The sequence below is a fragment of the Gavia stellata genome, chromosome 3 (assembly GCF_030936135.1).
Source record: "Gavia stellata isolate bGavSte3 chromosome 3, bGavSte3.hap2, whole genome shotgun sequence".
NCBI lineage: Eukaryota > Metazoa > Chordata > Aves > Gaviiformes > Gaviidae > Gavia > Gavia stellata.
The window spans coordinates 96,379,576-96,405,168 of NC_082596.1; the positions used below are offsets into that span (position 1 = coordinate 96,379,576).

Sequence of the window (25,593 nt, forward strand, 5' to 3'; positions counted from 1 at the left end):
ATCATCTGTCCTGGGAAGACAGGAACCAACATTGAAGTCATTCCAAACATTAAATTATTGCTTGTCTAATTTGAGAAAGTGTTAAGTCCTGTAAGTTAGTACAAAAAATATTTTTTAAACAAAAAAAGTGAAGATCTTGAATATAGATTAATTCAATTTAGAGTGGCTGTTAAGTTATTCTGTAATAATAGTTTTCCTTACATTATTGGCTGTTCTTTCCTCTTCAGTGTGTTAGAGGGGCTGTCAACTTCGCTAATTCTTAGCTTAAAAAAAGTCCTATTAGCAGTGACTTACCTTCAAACAAAGAGATTAAATTCAAATTAAAGTTGCATCTATAATGAAAACTCAGCATATTCTATGAAATACTCAAAATTCTTTATTTCAGGCCAGTACAGTATTGTTACAGGCATGCATCTCTTCCTCCGCACTTGCACATGAACATAGTTGGCACTCCCAACCACCAAAAAAGTTAAATGGTTATTACAGTACAGGCACAAAGTAGCCAAAGAGCTTTACTTTCATTAAGCAAAGCCACGATTGTGCTCTAACAGCATTTATTACCAATGCATAGATTGTTCTCTCTTCCCAAGAGCAAGCAAGCAAGGGAAATTGCCCTTAGCTGAAGGAACACAGATGGCAGCTCTGCTACTATAGCAGCTATTTCACCCGTGGAAGAATGACAGATACCTGGATACACTGGACACCTTCTTGCACTGCTATCAGTTGCACTTACTAGTTCACGTGGGCTCGCTTGGAACTGGATTAAACATCCTTGCAGGTCTCCATTACTGCTTGCATTATTATAATCACTAAAAAGTTCCACATTTGAAGAATCAACAGGAATTTTTTTTTAAAGTAAAAGAACAAAAAAACCAGAAGGCTGTCAATATTGCAGTTCCCTCACCTAAGACACTGTTTCATAACCACCATTTTAAATCCCTTTCCTTTCTAGAAGCATCAATCACCTTCCATCAAGAAGGCAGCACCAGAGACACTTCGTATCACTTAACCGTAAATTAACAAGCCTAAGTGTATTTTACTGCATTTCAAACTTCCAGTTACAGTGGTAAAGTTAACAATTAGCATATGGAATGAGTATCAGATACTTATATGTACCAAAGGCAAGTTAGTCACAAAAACCTCTACAAATATATTACAAACAAAACTAGCAACAAAGACTGCTATCATTACACAGTACTCTTCATGAAAGATGACTGATTGGACGGCCATCTGGAAAACAAGCTGATAACTGTAATGTTATAAAAATAGCAAAACAAATATTTGATTATAGTAACTGTATGAACAAGGGTTAGAAGGAGGGAATTAAGCATGATTCAGTTAACACAAATTCTACTTATACAAGAGTGCCTCCAAGCCACAAAACGTGTAGCTTCAGTTTTACATTGATAATCAAGACTTCAGTCTGGTACATGCAACTGACGCCAGCAAGCATGTCTGAATAGGCAATGGAACATAATTCCATAGATCTTTCTCTACAGCATGCAGCCCCATACCATTGGTACGAATGCCAGGCTTTGCTTATATGACACTTTGTAGCAGCGAGGTGTACTGCAGTTCAGAAGGGAAGGAAATGGCAGAAATGTGTACACCATGCTTTCATCAGAGGTAAGTTTCAAAATATGCACGGTATGTGTAATTTGTTTCTAGGCACATCTTTGGTTACATTCTCAATATACTCCACTTTACAAAAAGAAAAATATAAATAAAACAGTCAAGGCTTGGTAAAAGTCCAGGCAAAGATAAAACTTCTTTTTTTCAGAAACCAAGAGAGTAGAAGTCCCTTTAAATGGATGTTTTATTATATCCATAAACGATAAAATCCCAGTGCTACAGTAAGGCATGTAAATACTGAACCTGAAAGAAAATAAAAACGGGGAGGAAAATGGAGACAAGAAATCATTAGCTCTCAGAACATCTCTTCAGAAAGCTATGTACACATCTTGCTACAATACTAAAAGTATAACCACTACCCCTTCCCCATGTAAGAAAATAAGGGTTTTCATTTACAACAAACAATTTCAAGGTGTAGGGGCACAAAAATGACAAATAAGAAAGAAGGAAATAAAGAATGCAGGAAAGCTGGGCTGGAAAACTGTCAAAAGGCTGAAAGAAACCCTTAGTTGCTTACCATTCCAAAAAAGATCAATATGGCAAGTTACAGTTGTAAAGTGAGGAAATGAGTAACAGGATTATTAAATCACAGTCAAGTATTCAGCAAACAATAAATGGAAGCTATCTTTAATGAGGCTGTATCAGTTTGCAGTTTTTAAAATTGCTATTTAAATGAAATCAACTTTTGGTTTCTAGATATACACACAAAAGATTTTTGCCATTATTTGCAACAGGAGCACTTCAAACACAATGCAAATTATTTTTAATTTTTTTTTCCTCCCATGCAGAGTTCAACATGTTTTTGAGTAGGGATGGTGGGGAAAAGAACTTCCTCTCATTTTAATAAATTGCCTTTTATTTTCCAGTAATGGTTCTCTCTAAAGGATATGCCTGAAGTACACTACTATGAATAGACGTAAGTGATTGTACTTGTGACAAAATCCATTGTGAAAGAATAATCAGAAAATCTAAATCAGAAGAATGATTTTCTACTGCAAACCTGCTCATTTAATAGCACCGCACGCTCAGTAGAAAGACTCAAAATATTAGTTACCTAGGGCATTAATGTAGGCACACACACATATATAGTATTTTTTTAATGCACATGCCTGAAAAATGAAAGTTTAAAGAATATGTGGCGCTGAACAGTCAGAAAAGCTGAAATGTTCCATTTTGCCTATAGAACTCCATCAGACATTCACAGAAATCCTATAATGCATGCAGCAGGCTGCTTTATAAATTAAGTCAGGCATAGAAGAACTTTTTGGCCCTTGTTAACAGGCAGTCTTTTAGATTTCTCATACACATTATTATTACAGTATAAAGCAGGGGAAAAAGCAAAAAGTCATACAGCCATAACCCATGCAAGATAAAATTGCGAATCGTAGGAAACTTTGTCTGGAATAAGCACACAAATAAGGCTGTTAATCTTGAGTCGGACTATTTCAAGTATTTTTTTTTTTAATCAGGGCCTTTACGAATACAGTCAATCAAGAGTTTGCTAAACATTTAAAAATGTTTACTAGTTTCACTATCAGAGACAACCATCAGATTCCTTACCTGCTAAGTATTTAATATTATCAAGTTTGTGCGATTCGAGCATTGTTTTCAGATCTGCAACTTCTGTGTCTATTTTTCTGTCTGTTTGGGTCAGAGCTCGATCTTGTTGTGCGTGCTAAAAAACACAGCAAGAAAATGATGCAATTTGAACAGTTTCTAGTTTATTTAGGAATTTAACCCATCCCTTCAAGTTTTATTTTTGGTTCCTCCTTAAACGTATGTTAATTTGCATTCAAAGAGAACAAGTTCCTTCCTAGCTGATTATATCCAAGGAATTGAATGTTTTGGTGAACTTTGTATGAATACATGTTCCTTAACACGTAACCTAGAAAGTGGCAGAACTGGATGCCTTCTGATCTCAATCTAGTAGCATAAACATTAACTTCAATTTGTCATTTGGCCCACTGATATTAAAGTCACTGCTCAATTATAAGAGCTATTGAGAAGTCTAAGAGCCTCTTGTGACCAAAGCGTAACGAAGCATAAAGATTTATGGATCATTAGAAAAACTGAGAATTGGTCTTCTCATGTAAAAAAGCATGTTTTCATCTTGTAATGAATTCTACCACAAAAACAGCTACAGACAAATTCAGAATCTGATTGTGACAGAAGACAGGACTTCTGTAAAAAAACAGGATAGAATTATTACTCAGAAAAGACTGAAAGATCAAACTTGTAAACTGAGAACAACTGCTGCTGAGTTGCTGATATTTTCAAATCGGCACTACTGAAACATTGCGAATCAGTTAATGATTTACTGCTACGCATCTTCCTAGGGATAATTCTCTACACTACAGAAAGGAAACAAAAGGAAGAGGAAGTGCTTGATAAAAACTTCCTCTAAAATGAAGCCAAATCAATCTAGCAATGTTTTTCACTGAACAGGGCGAGGGGGTGGGGGGGTGGGAATTAGTTTCACAAACTAACATTGAGTAGCATTCCATCTAGAGAAAATACTACATGCATGAAGTTTCAAAACAAAGTGACCACTGAACAGTTTATATATACATGCAGAGGGTCTAATAACATATATGAAAGCCTTTTTATTCTGTAGGCACTTCAGTTACCTGTACCAATATGAAAACACACAGGGAAATAATAAAGCACAATGATATTTTGTACATTAAAGTGCCTAAAGACACGAACAATTCCAAAAATACCAGGTCTATAACACAAGTACAAAAGATCTGCAGTGTAATAATCAGCTACCAAGTTCTTACCAATTCCACTATTTCTGTCCTCATTTCAAGCAGTTTTCTTTCATTAAGTGAGTACTAGAGGGGAAAAAAAACCACAACAGAGATAAACATGATATTGTCATTAACCTTTTTGCTCCACACTTCAAAGCATATGTTTTTGTTTCCAAATTCTGTCGAACACTGAATCTGGACAAGATTGTCTGACAACACTTGGGAGACAGTATCATAGGATAATTGCTGTCCTTTGGAAAAGCACAATTTATACAGGTGTTCATCCACACCTCTGAACTGCGAAGCGCAACAAGTCCATCAGACACTCATCTTCTGCAGAAACTGTATATATTAATAAGCAGCTAGAAGAAAGGTTTGCAGATTTGCCTTTCTGAAAAAACAAAGACCTATGATTCTGAACAGTAACTCTGGAACAGTTAACTAATCCATTGAGCATACAGGCACAATTAAGACTGAACCATCTACTTTCTTCACATACAATGCACTCACCATTCATACCGTTCTGATCATCATTTCAGGATATATTTGTTAAATATAGAACATTTGTATCTCACATTAAGCTATTCATCAGAAGTTGTGGCTTATTTTTAAGTTATGGCTATTTGGGTTCAAGAAAAGTTAAGTCCAAATTAAAGAAGCATACCTTTAAGGCAGGTTACCTTTCTCACTCATGAACAGGCATTATTTACCTTGACATCTATAATGGTTCCTGTCCCACTACTGGAGCAATTCAATTATTCATAGACAGCTGCTAAACTGCCAGTCTATCGTGCAGAGTATTAAGGTCATCAGGCATCCATCTTGGAATCCTCAGTTACACAGCAATAACCTCATCTGTTGACTTTCCCACATGGAAGTTGCTTTATTTTTCCTCCACTCTGGAAGATTATTCCACTTTAATATTAAACTCAGATTAATCTATATAAATGCCTCAGCATTAAAAAATCCTCCTTAAAGATCTAGAGCTCTATTTGGACTTTTGACTGACCTAAAGATGAAGTTAAGAGAGAGCACGCTGCTACAAATGTGGAAAGTGATGTAGCAAAGACAAGTAACAGCATGTCTACAATTAATGAAACTAGATTCACTGCAAAATGAAGAGAGGGACAAAAAAGAAATTCAGACATTGTATATAAATATACATTTTTGAAAGTGGTAAGATGTCAGAATATTTATAAAAGAATCTAATTAAAATTATGTTTGAGGTGAAATTTCACATAAGAATTGGACCTCACATTAATAAACTGATCATCCACTATCTAAAGAACCATGACATTAAAATAAACGATTTTCTGGATTGAAATAGTTCATCTGTTTTACTTTAAAGAGATGCTGTTAGCCAAATACACATTTTCCGAATAATTTCCATTCTACAAGCTTCTTCCTTGATGTTTGTATTTGTTAAAGTTTTGCTTCGTGGCCAGAACTCTAGGTCAGACGCAGGCATTTTAAACTTCGGTTTAAGACAGTGAAATACACCCTCTTACTGCAAGGCATCACTACACATCTGTAATAACACCAGTGCATAAAAAAAAAAAAGGAGGAAAGACAAGGTTAAACCCCCTCCCTGACATTCAACAGGGATATTTCCCCTTAAGTCCATTAAGTCCATGTTTTTCAGAGTGCAGAGAAAATTCAGTTTTGTCAGATGCATCTTGAGATTTGTAACAGCAAGCTTAGAGGCACTCTGATGCACGAACACGTGAATATGTATCAAATTTTGTACCATACTTCGAGTTTTTAAATCACATCTGTATCATTGCAGATATAAATGGCAGCATAAATAGATGTGCATTAAGCAATGTAGGATTCCAAGAAATGTAAAGTGGAATGAACTAATTAAAAGATAAAGGATTGAGAGTTTGAAACATGAAAGACTGCCCACATCAGTGTTGACAAATTAAGAAATTCTCCTTCAATACTTATTCCAAGCAAAACTGAAGGATAAGAACATTTTACTTAGTGCTTCAAGTTAAATCCTTTTAAACTTGGGACATTTCTCTTCTGAATAGCAACTTAGTAAGAATGCAGAGTAACCTTCAATTATCCTGAGTTTTATTCTCAGAAAGCTAGATATTCGGTCCTAAGCCACATTACAGTCCAAGTAAATATGATAATGGTGCTCTGCCTACTACAGAAAATACTGGATTACATCTCACCCCAACTCAGCATATATACTACAACCTGCTCCCCATTCATCTGCCCTTTTCTGTTGATGCATCACAGAGCTGGCAATTAAAGTGGGGGCATGGAGGGAGGAAAAAAAGAAAAGAGCAGTTTTCATGGAAATCATGAAATTATAGTTGCACAACAGACTACACAGTTGGTCAGCTTTCTTAAGAGAAAGTTGACGTGCACAGTTTGCTTTTCCTGGGAGGCAGAATAATGTAGTGTTCCAAGCAATAGACATAGAGTCCAGATTCCAGGATCCTACATAAATGTACAACAAAACACGAGTGCCTAATTTATCACTGGTGAAGTGGTTTTAAATAGGTTTTGTAAGCCCAAAGTATTGCAAAGCTTATGATCTACATAGTTAATACATTTCATATGATGTTTTCTTTAAAACATTAGCACAACATATTAACCTTTAAACAAGAATTCTACTTGCTCAAATTGTATTTTATTCAAGCATCTACCATGGGATAACAGACTGTTACGTCATTATACTAAATCACTGACACAGCTATTGCCTCAACTAATCATTGTGGAAAACTTCAAGGGACACACACAGAAGACAAATGATATCTACTTGAACAGGTCTTATTGCCTAGATTGGAGATAAATATTAAGTCTTCATTACACACCTGTAAAAAAGGACTGAATAAGAAATAAAATTAATAGAAAAATGTCATTAAAAGATCTTTCCATTTAGAAGATGCAATTTTTTTGAGATCCCAAAAGCTATTCAAAAAAGATCTGTCGAAACAGAACTCTAAATAGGGTGCTCCATATAATGCAAAAACTTGTTCATCTTCTAATACTTCATCTACATTATTCTAATTTAACATCACATCAATTCAGTTCTACCGGATATTTCAAAGTTCAAAACAATCTGAATCAGTTACAATTAAAAAAAAATAAAATAAATTACTATTTTCACAATAGGTATCTGACAAACTAGCTCTGCTATAAATTCTCTAGCCATAGAGAAATGAAACATCTTCAGTGATGATAAATTTAATGAAATGTGTGAACTTAATTAAGCGTGAAAATAGAGAAAGAAATATATTAATAACATAAAAAACCTCTAGGCAGCTAGTCAGCATATTTAGATTAAATATCTAATACATTTAAGTGTAATGTATTAATCCTGATATTAAAACAATACCAAAATAGATAGACATACAAAACCAAACATGGCACCTTGTACTGTAGCAGCATAAGGATGAGTAACTTGGATTAATACCACCTTGAAACTGAGTGATACTAAAGATTAATATGAAAATGCTCGTTGGCTAAGACGCTTTTACTCAAATTTGGCGATTACTCGTTGTTTAGATGTTTCTAGATGAAAGCAACCAAAACTTACCAATTCTTTTACTCTGCTCTTCTCTAGGTTTAGGTTTAACTTGTTATCTGCACGGACTTTAGTAATTTCATCCTAATGGGAAAAAATTGATTAAGCAGCAAGCAAGGTTTTCTATTTAATCATAAGCAGAAAAAATTACACAAATCTTTTGTGCCTTTCTTTACATATCTCAGGAATCAAGCTTCTCTCCAATTAATGTACATAATTTTCAAAAGTGTAAGTATTCCTATTCTTCCCCTGGGGAAATACTCATGTTCTATAGTATGAATTGGATCTCAGAATCAAAAACTAACAATTGCTTTTAAACCCAGAACACTGAGAACTGCAGTTAATTGAGAGCACATCCTTCTGTAAGTGCTGGGAACGTTTCATATATCCCATAACTCTCTCTTGATTTCTAGAAATTCTTGCCTAGGTACACATATAAGTTGGACTTCCTCCATGAAGCAATCTTGATGCTCAAAATAACTTTAAAAGCAGATTCTAACCTTCCAATGTAAAAGAAAATCTGTTTCTAAAGACTACATCTAGGGCTTTCAGAAAAAGCTACAGACATTTAGAAGTCAGGAAACGTTTATTATTATTTTAAACATCCAACTTTTTTAAACTACCAGAAGTTATACACTTGCATTTTACTCATCAATAGCTGTAAGTGATTCCTGTTTTCCTCAGTGACAGCTGCTATTTTAATTAAACCTCCTGGCAGGAATTCCAGCCAGCTGACAGTTTGTCATGAGGCAAACTGCTGATCAGATGAATGTGTGGGAGAAGCAAAAGATTGCTGATGTTCTGGGAGATTCTACTATTAAAAAAAGTAAGCATTTCTCAAGCAGGCCAATGTCAACTAGTCAAGAGTTCATTAAGTTAGTATGAACAATAATTAGACTCAATTTCTACATCTGAATTTTTGAACTTTAACTGATTTATAATTAGATGTCATTGCAACACAATACATTAGTTTAATGAATGAAAAAATTAGAAATAATTTTTTCTTAAACTTTTACAACATTGTGTCTTCTTATCTTTTAGAGGAAGAAGTATGAGCAAACTTAATTCTCACAAGGGCAAGTTATTTTGTATTTACAGTTAAAAGTTAAATTTAAAGACATCTAGCTTTTAAGATGACGCAGATCCTTAATGCTCTACCAGTGGATTACACTAACTCAATTTATATGCAACTAAAACCACAAAATAAGTTACAATTCAAAAATTAGATGCTGAATGTATTTTAAAATGGTATTCTGAAAACACAGATGTATTAGGCATTTCATACCATGATATAAAACATGCAGACTTAGCCTTGAGAAATTTATGTTCTCCTTTTGGAGATGACAGTGCAAAAAGAAATTAAAGAGAATAGGAAAGAAATCGCAAGGAGGCACTAGGCTGAGTTTGACCACCTTTGTCATCTAGCTCAACAAGTCCAATACTCTGCCAGTTTCACAGACAAATCCTAGGGAAAGAAGAATGCTCCATCCTTCCAGCTAAGAAGGACATCACAGCAGGAAACAGCAGTTCTCAAGTCAGATGACCATACTCCCTGAAAACAGTTAACATTTCCCAGTTTCCAGTCTTAATCACTCTTGCAAGAATGTTTGTTCCTGTGTAAAGGCTGCTTATGACTCCACACCCACTGAAACAGATTTTGAGATGATCTTGGTTTTTTGATGGTAGAAGGGTGTTTGGAGCGCTATTCAAGACAGACAGGCAAACCACAAAGAACAGAAACACAGCACTGATGTTTTAACCTGGTAGGAACAAGAATCTGTATGATGATCAACAGAGTAAGTTTTCTCCAAAGAGTCTGTTTTGTTGGAAAGGTCATTTTGCTCCCAAACAAATGGGACCAAACATAATGGTCCCAACTTAGTGACCTAAAGAAGCCATTTAAAAGCTATTTTAAATTCTGGACAGCTAACAGCTATGTCTGCAGGCAAAAAAACCCCAACCAAACAAAAACCCCAACACCACACACCCCCAAACAAAAAACCCCAAACCAATTAGAAAGTGCTGTAATTTTAAAAGTATGTTGCATCCTTACATGTAACAGGCAGGCCTAAATGCAGAACTTCACTCAGCCTTACCCATGATATGGCAGCTAGCCACTTTCTGAATCTAAATTAAGGACATGTAAATAAATAAAAAAATCTTCAGTTAAATTTTTCTTCACCTCTTGTACCATTCACAGTTGTCTGTCACCATAAATGAAGCATGCATGAAATTGTTTTTGCTGCAGCACACAGTGTACCATCAACTGCAATTTCAGTATCCTATATATCGCAACAATTAAGCACAGCTTTTAAAGTAAAATCTTGAAAGCAACAATTATTTTTTATTGAAAGCAAACTAGACAGGTGTTAATGCTCTAATTATATTGGTATGGTATCTTACCATGACTTGCTTCTTTATCTGCTGGAGTTCAAGTTTTATTTTCTAGGAGAGTAGAAAAAAAATTGTACATTTTATTACTGTATATAAAAACACATAATCTAGAAATACTAATGAATTTGCATTGTCAGTAACAATGACTATAATCCATAATGTGAAAAGGAAGGCAAAACAAGCATGGTTTAACTCTATGTCCTCAGTATGTGTTTAGATATATGCATGTGTATACACATGCGTGTTTACTCAGTGCTGTGCATTTTCAAACAACAGCACAAGACAGAGAAGCTAGCAGTGTCCCACAGCAGTAATGGTGGCCAAACACATAAGATGGTATGAGCAAGAATAAACCCAGCAGGCCAAGGGAAGTGATTGTTTCCCCATATTTAGCACTTGAGAGGGTGCAATGGAAGTGCTGTGTCCAGCTTTAGCCTCCCTGGTGAAAGACAAATGTGGACATACTGGAGCAAGTCCAGTGGAGGGCCATGAAGATGATGGGGGGCTGGAGCACACTATGTTGGGGGTGGGGGGGTGAGGAGGAGAGAGAGCTGGGTTTGTTCAGCTTTAAGAAGAGATGGCTGAATGGCAATCATACCTGCAACCACCTAATGTTCTCTAGAGGTCGTTTCTAACTCAAATTATTCTATTACTTTCTCTCTTTCAAAAGATACATGAAATAGGTATAGCTGTAGCATCTTCTATTAACTCTCTTTGGAGATCATCCAGTCCAGTCCCCTGCTCAAAGCAGGGGCAACTAGAGAAGGTTGCTCAGGGCCATATCCAGTAGGGTTTTGAATATCTCCAGGATAGGGACTCTACAGCCTCTCTGGGTATCCTATTCCAGAATTTCCCACATTTCAGTCTGTGCCAATTACCTATTGTTGTTCTGTCACAGGACAACAGCAGAAAGAGCCTGTCTCTGTCTTCTTTACACCCTTCCTTCAAATATTTGTATACATTGATGAGATCCCTGCTGAGCCTTCTCTTCTCCGGGCTGAACAGTCCCAGCTCTCGCAGTCTTTCCTCATATATCGGATGCTCCAGTCCCTTACTGATCTTTGTGGCCGTTTATTGGACTCTGTCCAGCATGTCCACATCTCCCTTGCACTGGGGAGCCCAGAACTGGACCCAGCACTCCAGATGAAGTCTCACCAGTGCCAGGCAGAGGGGAAGGATCACCTCCCCTGACCCACTGGCAGCCCTCCTAACACAGTCCACGAGGCTGTTGGCCTTCTTTGCCACAACGGTTCATCACTGGCTTGTGGTCAACTTGGTGTCCACCAGGACCCTCAGGGCCTCTTCTGCAAAGCTGCTTTCCAGCTGGTCAGCCCCAGCCTGGCCTGATGCATGGGTCTATTCCTCCCCAGGGGCAGGACTTGGCATTTCCATTTGTTCAGCTTCCTGAGGTTCCTGTCATCCCGTTTCCCCAGCTTATTGACGTCCCTCTGAATGGCAGCACAACCACGTAGTGCATCAGCCACTGCTCCCAGCTTTGTATCATCTGCACACTTGCTGAGGGTGCACTCTGCCCCATCAACAAGGTCATTAATGAAGGTGTTAAACCATACTGGCCCCAGAGCCAACCCCTTGGGTACAAGACCTTTTTTTACATCATTAGAAAAAATAAGCAAGTGCTAGAATAGCACTTTCCAAGATAGTGATTTTTACCTCATTTTCTGAACGAAGTGCTGAAAATTCACTTTTTTCCAAAATAATCATGTCCTTTTTCACACCACCAATATGGGACATTACTTGCTGAAGTGCAATTTCCTTTAAAAGAGGGAAGAAAAGCCTCAGAACATATCATAACTATAATGCTTTTTCTCATCGGTGCCTACAAATATGATAGGCTATTTTGGTACCCTGAAATTTTTAATTCAGCAATTTCAGATTGATTATCTAAGTTTCAGAAAGCAAGATAAATTAAGTGACAGAATAAGCAAGTTAGGCTCAAACGTTGGTAGTGTTTGACAAAATTAGCAGTGCTAACACAGATCAGAATAATTCAATTAATAGCCTAGGAAATAGTTTCTCCTCTTAAGCTAGCAAAGGCATTAGGGAGAAAAGATGTCTCTGAGCTAAATGAGGAAAGTTGACTTTCAGACCAAAACTCCTCAGTGCAACCATACTCTTTTGTTATTACCGCCTTTTTTACCTCCCCCTGCAAGGGGGCTCGCTCTGCTTCACTACTCAGAACCATGCACTATACTTACACTTTTAATTGCTCTTTTCAGTCTGTTATACTGAGCTGACAGAAGACAAACAAGAGTTCTCTGCAACTTCCGAGGATGAAAAAGTCTGTAGACATTGTTTTAGATCCTACGCTATCCACACATGCAAACAGGGACTGCCTTCTCTTCTCTGAAGATCTCCCCCTAATAAGTAGTCCCTTGCTTTTGAGTCTGGACTAAAACTCAAACCTGACACAGCACTCTAACTTCACTTTGGTCAGGAAATGCTATTCTAACTTAGTGTTTTATGTTGAAGTGGTATCTGGAGATGCCTCACAAGGCTACCTGACCACAACACTGAAAAAAAATGGCTCAGTGTACCAGACATGGTACAAAAAGTCTACAGAAAGAATATTGCCATGGACACCTCCTCTCTTACTCCCTGATGGCTCCAGCTTGCTTTTGTTCTCTCCCCTATTCACTGAGCTCAGTGAAACAGAGAACAGACTCTTCCCTATTCTGTCTCTTCTTCATCTCTATACATACACACAAATATATTTTTCCTCCCCCCTAAGGCTTTATCTAACCAGTGTAATATTTTATCTTTTACATACCCAACTAGGGCCTAATGGTAATAGCTACAACCACAACTTTCCAAATCCTCTTCCAACTCATCATTCTCTTTTTGCATAAGCTCTTACGCATTCAAACACTGTAAGGAACTACAGGTTCTACCATGTTGCCCTGAGCTCATGGCATACACACCTCCTGAGCTGCTTCTATCTTAGCATGCCATATGAACCTGCACATTTCAATCTTAATGACAGAAAGTCACCTGAGGGTGGAATCTACCAGACAGTCTCAGAAAACATCTACCATCAGGAGCAACAGAGGAAAGCCTGCCTCCTTTTATTAAGAAAGAGCTGGGCATAGAAGGAGGCAGAGATGCAATGACTGCTTATTGTAACATATAACCAACCATGGGAGAAAGGGTCCCTTTAACATTGCATTCTCTGATTGACTGTGGAACAAGTTCAGCACAGGGGGAGGAAGCTCGCCCATGTCTGCTTTGCCTGGACTCTAGGAGGTAGGGAAGATGAGCTGAAGCCTCCCTAGATGGAAGGTGGTGCAAAATCCAGGTATTCCGCTTCTTAATGAGACGCCCTACTGCCAAGACTATTATACTATGGAGACAGCAGCTGCTGTTTTCTCATGTTTTAAGACAGCAGCCTTATTACTATGAAATAAATTAAAGCCTGTGTTCAGAAGGTGACTTGGGGCCATGAATCCCAGCCTCACAGAGCAGCCCAAGAGGTTGTACTTCAGCTATGCTTCTTGTCAGCATTGTCTATTTGACTAGCTTACGTGTCAGGGAATTCCAGCATACCAGATGTTGTGAATCCCACTCAAAGATGCTTAAGTTCCACATGCAGTGAATCATGTCTTACTCTGAATTTCAGTTTAATTTCTGAAGTCAGATGCTTAAGAGCTCAATGTGGCAATATTCAACACTGTCCTGTCCAATTCCTTACATGGATCTACCTTTGCATGACCTGACAAAGGCCCCAAAAGAAAAATCACAGCCAGTATTAGAACAAGAAGCTTTGCCTCCAGACACAGTTATTCATTAAAACAATCATTCCCTCACAAGTCAAAGCTAAGAATTCAGTTCAGTTGTATGCAATTTCCTGGTAGCCTGAAAGGATGTCTGTAGATACTCAGCATTATCAGTCTATTTCCAAGCAAGTTTTCTTCACTTCCTCACAGCAAGAGGTATATGCTGGGTAGGTTTAGAGGATACCATGAACAACGTATGCATCAAAGGAAAAGGAGATAGATTTCAGTATCAGTATCCAAACTATAAACGTTCCTATATGTTACCAGTGTATACAACCACACTAATCATGCCCTAAAAACATTATATATAAAGAGAAATTCAGCTCAATTCTAATCCAATATAAATGTCATTGTGACACAAAGAGATAAATAAAAAGGTACCACATAACAGGGTGGTAAATCACGGAGGGAATCAGTACTTCCTTGTTACAAGTCTACAAAAGAACCTATGTAGGAGCTGTAACTATTCAAATCCATGCACTGAATACCTCCTATGTCTGTCTAAAAGCCTTCTCAGTAATTCTAGTTTCATGTTACAATAAGGTTGAAGCCAAAAAAACTACCTGTGGTTTGCGTACCAACTCACAGTACCTAAATCTCAAGGTCCACCACAACACTTGGATAAGTATTTCATAAAGTCAAGACAAAATCCACTAGCCAATAAATACACAGGGATGTTTGTTCTCCACCTTCATACTTTTAAAATACAGTGTCTAACAGTAACAAACAGCAACGTATATTTCATTAGCAGGCATACCAGGTTTTGATTTACTTCAACCCCATCACCGTCTTTGAGCTAACCTGCTGTACTTTGGTGACCATGTCCTTGTAAATCATATCCAGGTTGGTGTTCATAATTTTCACTAATGCAGCTACAATGACCTCCGACTGCTGAGTAGTGAATCCTAAGCAAAACAAAATGCAACAACATTAAGAGAGAGACCTAAATCTGGACAGTTTACAGAAATGCCACTTGCTAATACTCAGCACCAAGTTAAAATGAATGTTAGTTATGAAAGATAATAAAACACACTCCTCTTAATCCAGCACTTACAAAAGAACACAACCAGTCAGTACACCCAAGTTCCTCCACCCCAAAATTATGTCTGTGACATAGTACAGCTGCTTCTGTAATACAGCACTATTACAATATCAGCAGGATAAATGCTGGAAATTTTCTAGAAGTGTTATGGAATGTCATCTCTCACATGTGGTTATTTCTATGAGCAAGAATGCCGACCCTGAAAAGCAGATACTTTCAGTGTACTATAAATCTTCAGAATCACTGAAGATGTGCAAAGTTCAACAGCTGAAAACAGAGCTAACCGCTCTGATTTCAGGCCTACCAGCCTCTGAGTCCCTATTAAAAACCTTTTAAACTGAATGTATTCGAAACCATTGTTAAACATTGTCCCTAGAAATAGGCTCAACTTTTCCACTTTCAAAATGTAGGAGTAAAAATGTCATGAACAAGATTTAACCATTACAAAAAGAAACACTTGCAAAAGCGTGATTGTTTCAAACTAACTAGCAGTTAACCATTAAAAAGCACTTATGTCATCTGAGAGCAAGTTGCTTTCAATAGCTGAGCTGATATACTAGTTTGCCACCACCAAAAGGAAGAGATACCCCTCCTCTCTCTCTCTTTTCTTATCCCTCCTCCTGCCAGTTTGTCCGTGTCCTGGTGCTCACGCAACTGCTCCGTGAGCTCATTAAACTAGTGTCTCAGAATACCAATCAAGCAAAAGAGCTGCAGAGTTTTCCAAGAATTAGGTTGTCACATGGAAAGAGATGAAGCCACATGGCAGGGAAAAGGGACTGGGACCTCGTCTTTTCGGGGATGGAGAGCTGTCAGAAGTCAATTCAGCTGTGCTGAACTTCACCTTAAAGTACCTTTCCCACCTCAGCAACATTAGCATGAATCCAAAATAATCTATTCCCTTATCCATGTTTTAGCCTAAGAACAACCATGTTTTATATAGTATTCTATGTTAGTAGACCATATTCAGTCCTATTATACTGCACTGTTGCATACTCAAGGTGCTATATGCTAAATATGTAGGAATCCAATTAATACATTTTAAACTACTACCTTGAAAACTGTTTTTACTTTCAATTCTTAAAATTTAATTTCTCTTTAGCAATTTTAATTACCAATAGGATAATAAATTATTCCAATCAGTTATATAAACTCACTGTTTCCTTTGGAATTAGAAAAAGCTAACATGTTCTTACCCAGTACATAAAAAAAAAAAATATGTAAAACTGAAGCCGTAACATCACATGTCAAGGACAAGTAACAAACTTTGTAAACTAAAAAACCACTCATGAAATGACATTAAAACTAGCTACCCGTTTCTAGCAAATTACCATTTTCTTCCAAGAGGCATACCAGCGCATGAGTGTCAAAAAAAAGCTTCCTATTTCCCAATAAGGAAATATTCCCTTTGCTTTGTAAAGAGGATGATGCAGAGATACTTACATCTGAAAAAAAGATAAACAAAATGTAAGTTATTTTTTTAAAAAAATATTTGATCAACATGTTTGCTTTCCAGGAGTTTCCTTACTACCCCAAACATTTTTCATTTATGATAAAATATTACATTGTGTGTTGAGATTATCGCAGCTTGTTTGAAACTGAAAAGGCACCTGACTAACAAGCTCTATGCATAAGAGCTTTAAAATAGAATACAACGCTACTGCTGCACTTCTGAGATGCTCTCCAAGAATATCCCATCCCAGAAAAGTCCCGCCAAGTGTCAGGGTCTTAAAATTGTTTCTTTACTGTCACCAGCATAACACGTGGAAGCTGTGAGCACTTCATAGCTTTGCAGAATAAATCCACAGACTCTGTTCTTTGTTGAAGAAGCAAACCTTCAACAGTTGCCCTTTAGACACTAAACTGCTATTAGAAGAATTACTAACGTGTTCCCAAAATATCAGTATTACAAAAATCAGGCATTCAGGGAAATTTAATACCAGTGCTGACAGAAAGAACGCAAGGCAGGACATGAGGTAAACTGGCCGGAGGCAGAACTCTCTGTCCTCACAGGCACTGTATTTTAACACACTTGGGTGGGCAGAAACTACGACTGTGCCTTAGCGCTCTTACTTAGACGTCAATAAAGGGAATTTAAGTCTTCGGGGGCGGGAAAACACGGCCAGTTCCCGAAGCTGCTGCTGACAGGCCCCGCAGGCCGCCGGACCCCCGGCCGCAGGTGAGGTGTCGGGGGCGCGGGCACCCCCCCGCCCCGTCCCTCTCCCCGCTCTCACCCCGCTCCCCGCAGCGGCGGCGGCGACTCTCCCTGCCGGTCCCGCCGACGCCCCTTCTCGCCGCCGCGCTGCCGGTAACGGCCGTAACGGCCACCCCGGAGGCCGGCGGCGCGGCCAGGCGCTGCCAGTCGCCGAGGCAGCGGCGAGCGGGGGAAGGGGGCGCGCGGCGACCACCTGAGGCGGCGGGCGGGAGGGCGCCGTCCGCGCCGCGCGGCCGCAGCAGCAGCAGCGCCCGCCTCCCGCCGCTCACAGCCGTGGCCGCGGCCGCCTGACCCCTGGCCATGGCCGCGCCACCCGGTCCCGACGACGGAAGAGGGGGGGAAGGAGGGAAACCGCTGCCGCCGCTGCTGCTACTGGAATGCCATTGCTGAGCACGCGCCGCCCCGGCGTCTCGCTTCCGCCTCAGGCGGCGTCCCGCTTCCGCCTCCGGCACGTGGCAAAACACGCGGGTGACGCCGTGCCGGCGGCGGTTGATTCTATGGCTCACGCGGCGGCCGGGGCCAGAAGAGCGGCGCGGGCGGGCGCTCTGCGAGGCGGCGTCTGCGTGGGCCGGGCGGGCCCGGCGGAGGCTTCCCCGCTCCCCGGTCCCCTCCCGGGGGCCGCGGCGGCACCGGAGCCCCCCGGTCCCCGTGTGCCGCGGCCCTGGCGTGCTGGGGTGCCGGGGGTTAGCCGTTAGCGGCACAGGCTCTGGCAGGCGTCGCGCAGCCGCCGCACTGCTGGTTCCGCCCTTCATTTAAGTGAAAAAAAGAGTATTTTGGGGCGGGAGGTTTGTCCCGGTGCTGCAGGACGGATCCGGTGCCTCCAGCCCGACCGCAGCCCCCTTCCTGAATAACGTTTTTCTTCATTCTGGGCGAAGGTTGACGTTTAGTAGGAAAAAAGCGCGTTTCGGACAAATTTGTCCTTCTGTAATGATACTGAGATTTTGGGGGTTCAAAGTTATTAACCGAGTAATCTGCGGAGTGAGGCGACTCGGTGGCTCTGAGAGCCTGGAGCTGTAACCATTAAATAATGGCTGTAACCATTAGAGTGGGTGCAGTCCGCTGGGCTTGCAGTTCTGCTGAAAACAGGGGTGCGCTCTTCCCTTACCCGCTCTTCTTTCCAAACCAAATGTACTTAATATTCGTCGGGAATTAATACGAGAAGACATCGGTTCGGCCCGCTGTCCTTTTCTCCAGGCAGCGCTTCCTTCGGAGCAAGTCTGTTTTCCTGGTGCCTACACGTTCACAAAAAGCATTCCGCGCCTTTTCTTCTTCTGACCGCAATCAATAGTTACGGTAAACCGGTATGAAGATGGAATCATTCAGATCTATCTGTATAAACGAAGGGCAGGTGAACCACCGTGGCACACAGCAGGCCGGAGCAGCACGGCTTGCCGCTGCAGCTGAGGCAGCGGATGTACACAAGGCTGGCGTCCGTAGCGGCAATTCCCTCCAGCTGCTCTGGTGATGAAGCAGAACGGTAGAAGCCGTTGCTGCTATTAGAAAATAAATGATAAATGCTACTTCAGTGTATCAGAAAGATATTGCTATACTCGCAGACTAATCCTACCTGAATAGCTGTTTCTCGAACCACTTGGACGGTACGAGTTCAGGGGTGTCGGTGGGCTCACCTGCACCGCCGTGTTTGTTTTCTTTGTGAGTAAACACAGCCTAAAAAATATCTCTGAGCCCCAGGTGTTTTTGGAGTACTGCCTAGGGCTGGTCACTGGTGGCATGGTGGTGTTGGGTTGATGGTTGTACTTGATGATCTTAAAGGTCTTTTCCAACCTTAGTGATTCTGTGATTCTTTTGAGGATAAACCAGTCTATGATAAAAGCAGAAACTTGCCTAGTGTGCGTTGCAGCTGCTTGGCTGTTGTACGCACATTGCCTGGCCTTAGCACAGCAGTAATTCCTGACGTCTGAGTCTGCAGGCAGTTGTCTTTTCATCTACGGATGATTCAGAAATTGGTGCAGGGTGTTTTCTTTGATACTCTCTCTTCAATGATCCTTTTCAAAGCCCTGCTCTTGCTGCGGCAACTGAAAGACAAAATTGTGACTACTGAAGTATCTCCTTTTATATCATCTGCCGGTTTGCATTTTGCAGTTGGTTTCCGCACTTCACAGAATCACAGAATCCCAGAATCCCTACGGTTGGAAAAGACCTGTAAGATCATCAAGTCCAACCATCAACCCAACCCCACCATGCCCACTAAACCATGTCCCACAATGCCAAATCCTTTTTTCTTCCCACCCCCTTTCCTGAAGGCATGACTAACAAGAATACATGCTGCTCTCTGTATTGCTGTTAATAGCAAAAGTATCTTCATATTTTGGCTGTCCCTCCACACACAGAACTCCAGGTGCATCTGAATTTCACTGATTTCAATGCTTTCCCACAGGTCTGATAAAGGTTCCTTGAACACCTCCAGTGATGGTGACTCCACCACCTCCCTGGGCAGCCTGTTCCAGTGCTTCACCACTCTCTCAGTGAAGGCATTTTTCCTAATATCCAGCCTGAACCTCCCCTGGCACAACTTGAGGCCATTTCCTCTTGTCCTAGGATATGATGGCAGATAAAGTGTGCGAGAAGTGCGGTACAGATGGAGGCTGCAGTTGCAACCGGCGTCAGCCTGGTCAAGGTCAAATACACCCGCACACGCTGGCTATCAGTGCCCATTTTCATCTTCTCTAAGGGAAGCAAAGTCACTGCCGCTAGCTACAGAGATCCCCTGGCGCAACTGCCTTTCTGTCTTTCTGCCAGAGGTCAACTCGTTCATTTTTTTCCCTTCCAGTGTCATCTTCCAGATCCCCTGTTTCAGCCTTCTCCACGTTAAGATCGTTACGTACGTACTAACCAGCAGGTAGATTCACCGAGCTCTGGAGGCAGCTTCAGTAGGCTGCAGCAGCTTCGGAACTATCCTTTTTGCTAACTGGGCGTCGGGGACTAATTCCTGCACGAAGCGGCATAAGCAGTGTAGTCGCAAGCCAGGAGAGGACAGGATGAACAGCTTTCTGCCATCTCATGATTCTAGGTTGCTTAGTGCTTGGCTTTAATGTAGCCATTGCCCCATGGAAGTCGTTAGGTCCTATGTAGAGACTATAAATGAAACAAGCGCTGAAGGTTACGTGCTTAGAGTGCTGAAAGCTTTGTCCCTGCAGGTATGCAGTGACATCTGCAGAGAAGGAATAAGAAGTGCTGGGTGACCTTAAAAACTGGGGTAACAGAAATGGCAAAGTAACGAAAAATGCAAAATAAGAACTAATAACAATATCTGCCATACTTTTAGGTGAAAACTGAAGGGGAGGTACCCTCGTACCTCGTATCGTTGACCCACCAATGTGCTATGGCTGCAAGGAAAGCGAATGTAACCCTAAGGTTACATACCCTAAGGGTATTTTCAGTGGTTCCCATGGAAGGTTTCATTGACCCTCGAGTATAATGTCATTTCAAATACAAACTACAGCTCTGGTCACTCCAATATAGGAAAGATGAGTTCACATTCAAACTGTCAACCTAGTGTCAACAGGATAATTAAGGGGAGTGAAGAGTCTTTTCTGTCGCAGGTGATTAAAAAGAGATTGGCTTGTCAAAACAAAGCTTGAGAGGGGATCTTGTTTCCATCTGTAAACAAAATAGGAGTGTAAAAATAGGCAGAGAAAGAAAAAGGAACTACTGTTTATGTGAAAGAGCATTAGTGATAAAGGAACATTCGGTGTAAAGTGGCCATAAATAAATGTAGATCGGAAATTAAAAGGTTTTTACTCAACAGAACAGTCCTTGTGAAAAGCTTCCCAACAGGAATCGGGAGGGATCAAAACCTGAAATCAGTGTTTAGATGGATGTGGTTGGCTTGTGGAAGGGATTTTACAATGCAGTTACCTATAATGGCAAGGGACTGGTTCCTGTGCCCTTGCATTAATTTTCCGCTGTGGAGGTTTTTCACTTTCCCCCTCAAGCACCTGGGACTAGCCACTGTCAGAGAAAGACTAATGAGCTGAAAGGACCACAGGTGCAATCCAAAATAGCACTGAATAGTCCTGTTATGTACTTCAAATGTTTTAACACGGTAACTGTACAGAGTTGAGGGGGATTAACAGCTGTCAGAGGTGATGAATACCCCAAACTGCTCTTAATTCTAAACGGGAAAAGCTAAAAAACTCCCAGGCTGGAAAAGAATGAGCATCACCAGTGCATGGATGCTCTCCCACTTTGAAGTGATTTAAAAAAAAAAGGCTGTAAGAGGACTCCAATGAGTATGCAAATGGTAAGGTGCATTTGGAGTCATTTCAGTGCTGTTATATCGGGGATGAGTGTGTCTCAGTGGCTTTAAAGCGAAGGCAGCACCTGACATGCTGAAGAAGGAAAATAAAGCAATGTCATTGTTTTCCTCATCTACGGCAGATAGTAATTTAAAGTGTTCAAAATCTTCTCGCATTCTTTTCAGGTGGATGCGTAGGTGAAGTTCTTCCTCTGTTTCCTTTTTAGTGGAGAAGTCAGTGATGACTGTGTCATTTCTTCCATTATATTTGTTTATAGATGAGAACAGGTATATTATTTGTAATGAAGAACCAATCGCCGAGGAATAAAGCTAAAATGATCCTACCCGTAGATGGCAGCAACTGCTAATAGTGCTGGCTGCCAGTGCCACTCCGATTCAAAGTCTTGGGACCCAGACAAAGTTTAAACCAATTGATCTGATCCCCTGAGTTGCTAAACAGCCACTTCAGGGGTCTTAAAATGGGGTCATGCACCAAGCTCATTGCAGAAACCACCAGCAGAACATGTCTCCATGGAAGCTGGTTCAATTGTCAGAAATAACCCCACTGTGATTTCTTGAAGGAAGGAGGTATAATATTTATTCAAATGCTATGGTTGACAGCAATACGAAATGACGTTTATATTAGAATATTAAATCTTGCTATGTTCTCATCAGACACGTTTTACCTGTAGAATGAGCAGATAAATACAATCTGTGTTTAAAGCTATCAAAACTGAGTGCCTTACAACGGAGAAAAATTTGGACCAATATCCCTTCCCGCCAACCCAGGAATTACCTTGTATACAAAATAATTGACGTATTCACCACCTTTGACTAAATAAAGGCAGGAAGAATGGTTCTCATGGCACAGAAGAGGAGCAGCAGCTGCTCGTGCTTGCCCTATGCAGGAAGACAGAAGTAAGGGAGGAGATTGTCCATAGGGGTGACTTATTTTTTCTTTATCTTTACACATAGGACATCATGTAAGTTGCAAACAAGAATTTCATTTCCTCACAACCTTGGTCTTACTTCTTTCCTAAAGGAGTCCTGCAGTGGGATTGTCGGGCAGGACTTTCCTTGCTGCTTTTTAATCACTCCTTAGAGATCTGGCTCATACTGGCTCATACTGACAGAAGATTTGGAACAAAATTTCTGAATTTCAGAACAAATTTCCAAGCAACTGAAAAGGGGAGGAGTAGATCAGAGTTTTGGGGTCATCTCTACAGGAAGGAAAGAAGCTAAGGATGGTTGCGCATTGGCTTTTTAACTTTCTGGAAATGCGTTTATTATTTACATTTTTCCCCAGATATCTCAGGCAGGGCAGTGCAAACATACAAGGCAAAGTCACCAGCCTTTGCGTGCTTTTTAAGAAGGACATAATATGTTGTGAAGAGGATTAGGATCAGGAGCAGTGTGATGGTATGTGCGAGGACGCATAAGCAATCTGGGTGTGTTGCCAGCAGTTTTAAAGTTTTACCGCTATCGTATAAGGGATAGTAACACCGTAGTGGCCCCTGGTATAGCAGGCATTGAATGCGGTGCGGAAGGTGTGGAGGCAGAGTAAAGGCTTTCTGGAGTAGTCCAGGGAGGTGTTCCAGGCAGAAATGCACAAAAGAAAGATTACAAGAGTCAGTAGGCAAAAATATCCATGGAGGGGAGAGACATGAACCTAAGCGGTGAAAGGAGGACAGAAGGGATGAGTATAAAGGTTTAAAAAATGGAGTGAGACGGCGTTCTGAATATACGCAAGATACGGAGCTGAAGCTCGGCAGGCTCCGTGTGATGCAGCTGGGAGTGGGACAGGGAAGGACACTAAAGGGGGCTGGAGGCATCAGAATAAGGGCTGGGGGACTGGTGATAGCAGTGTCTTTTTGAAATGGGCTGAGGGGTAAAACGGGTGTCAGGAAAGCTTCGGGTTGTCATGTAAAGAAAGGAAGAGGCTGATGTAGGGAAGGGAAATGGAGGTGAAAAGGGGATGCCCGTTACTTGCTGTGCATTATCCTGTGACCCAGTTAGGCAGTGAATCAATTACGATACCAAGCAATTGTGTAGATAATGAGTTAAGCAATGAAGCAGTTATACAGCAAATCATTTCTGGTATTAAATAAAAATGGGGAGAATCAACAGCAATATGAATCAATTATGCAGAGAACTATTACCAAAGTCAGTCAGTTAAGTAGAGAAACAGTTATACAGCAAGAGAATGAATAAATTAATTATGAAGTGGGACCATTATGTTGAGAATTAATTACGCAGAGTCTTCCTTTGTGATAAGGGGCATGTCTGAGGAAGCTTCATGCACGGGAAAAAAAAAATCCAAAACAAACCCGTAAAAATAGATGCAAAGCTAACGACGATACAAGCACTGTGCCAGTTCTCAGTCTTTTTGCCTGTGACATCCTCTCCCATGTCTCTTTGGGCTAGACTCAGCCATGTCGCAACAGATGCTGAAGCCTTTGCAGAAGCAGAGGAAGCCTGTTTTTCCACTGCACATTCCTTCACTGGGGACGTGGAGGTGAGACGAAGGAAGTTCAGAGATGACTTTGTGGCTCTGACAAGTGAGATGTAGAAGGAGCCCATGGTCTTCGGAGCCATCTAACCTGCACAGAGAGGCTTGGGGCTCTTCATGGCCCCAGGATTACTCAGGGTCAATCTTCTTGACATGCTTTCTACCTAAGAGCCTGAAAGCTGGATTCTTCTCTGCCTTGTATCTGTTTCCACCTCTACAACATAGATGTCAACCATCGGCAAAGAAATGTTTCGATTTTGTCAGCTCTCTCTACTGTTTTAGCTGGACGAAAACCAAGCAACCTTTTGGACATGACACTTTCTGATGATGTCATATGTAAGCATTCTGCTTCAAGAGCAGGCTGCCTTACTTTTTAAACAGATAAAAATGCAATACAGACCACAAGGTGGTGGAAAACAATTTTTCAAGTCTTCATTCCTGCGGTAACAAGGAAGTATACAGTGGGCACAGTATGCTGTATCATTTTTTTGTTTCAGCGTTTTTCACGCTCAGCAAAAAACCAAAACAAAAACCCTACAAGAGAGAAAGGAATCTGTAACATCCTTGAGAGAACAACACATTTTACCAGCTGAGTGCTCAACCCCTTACCTCGACAACACTTCCGTCTAATTCTATCACAGATTGGCTTGACTGCTGGATCCAACCCAGAATAAATGCTGAACTAGATGTCTTCCAACTATTATCTGTTCCAAGTCTGGGCACTAGTTGGATTCTTGAGATGGCTGGTGAAATATCACTCCTGCTGCTCCCATTCCCCCGCCCCGCCAAGGTTAAGAGTGCTATTTCCCACAACAGCGCAGAAGAGCAGTTTTGAAGAGGTCTGTCTTACCTCAACAAAACCTATAGCCTCCCCTTTGGCCGACACTGCAATGCAAGCACAGAATATTTAGGTTTGAAATATTTGTTTCACACAAAGGAGTCGAGATGTATATCCAAATGCAGAAACTATTGTCTTACCCAACAAAGTTTTAATGTCAAATTTGTTGATTAGAGAGGAAAAGAGTGATACGGTATGTTCTTAAGGTAGAGTTTTTTGGTGTTTACTGGAATTGGTTTTGGTTAGCAATGAAGTGCAAGGTTAAGATGTAATAACAGTACCATAAACATGGTAATAACTATTCATGTGTTTTTAGCAAAAATAATTGTGAAACTAGTAACAGCAATTTCTTAACACATTAGCCAATATTGTTAAAAAGCTTAGAACAGAAATACGTGGAATAGAAAAATGTGACATAAAAGTAAGTTTAAAGGCAAATGGGATCTGCTGGAGCAGAAGCAGGTTGTTGTGGTTGGATACCATGCCACCTTTTTCCTGTTCAGCCATGGTAAAAACGCTGTAAAATACTATTCTCATCTGACAATAGAGCATGTTAACTTCAGCTCTTGGTATTTGCTCGTATCTGCGGCTTTCTGTCATCATTTCAGAATCAAAGCTAGCACATG

The 25,593-nt window shown here is 40.6% G+C and overlaps 1 protein-coding gene across 1 annotated transcript; it reads right to left on the minus strand.

Moving 5' to 3' along the window:
- Positions 1-363: 363 nt before the first annotated feature.
- Positions 364-17,664, minus strand: MCUR1 (mitochondrial calcium uniporter regulator 1). Its single transcript, XM_059815663.1, has 9 exons — positions 17,382-17,664; positions 16,479-16,592; positions 14,910-15,013; positions 11,989-12,090; positions 10,327-10,368; positions 7,936-8,007; positions 4,413-4,466; positions 3,193-3,307; positions 364-1,875 (listed from the first exon to the last, which is right to left on the minus strand). The coding sequence occupies exons 1-9, from the start codon at positions 17,662-17,664 to the stop codon at positions 1,820-1,822; spliced, it is 942 nt and encodes a 313-aa protein (XP_059671646.1). The 3' UTR covers positions 364-1,819.
- Positions 17,665-25,593: the final 7,929 nt, after the last annotated feature.

Bases quoted from the DNA above. Each gene is read 5' to 3' on its own strand.
- MCUR1 (XM_059815663.1), bottom strand. From the start codon at position 17,664: ATGGCCAGGGGTCAGGCGGCCGCGGCCACGGCTGTGAGCGGCGGGAGG. The intron at 12,091-14,909 runs GTTAGCTCAAAG...CCTCTTTTAAAG, and splicing joins TGGTCACCAAAGTACAGCAG to GAAATTGCACTTCAGCAAGT. The intron at 3,308-4,412 runs GTAAGAACTTGG...TGTGTTTTTTAG, and splicing joins GGACAGAAATAGTGGAATTG to CACGCACAACAAGATCGAGC.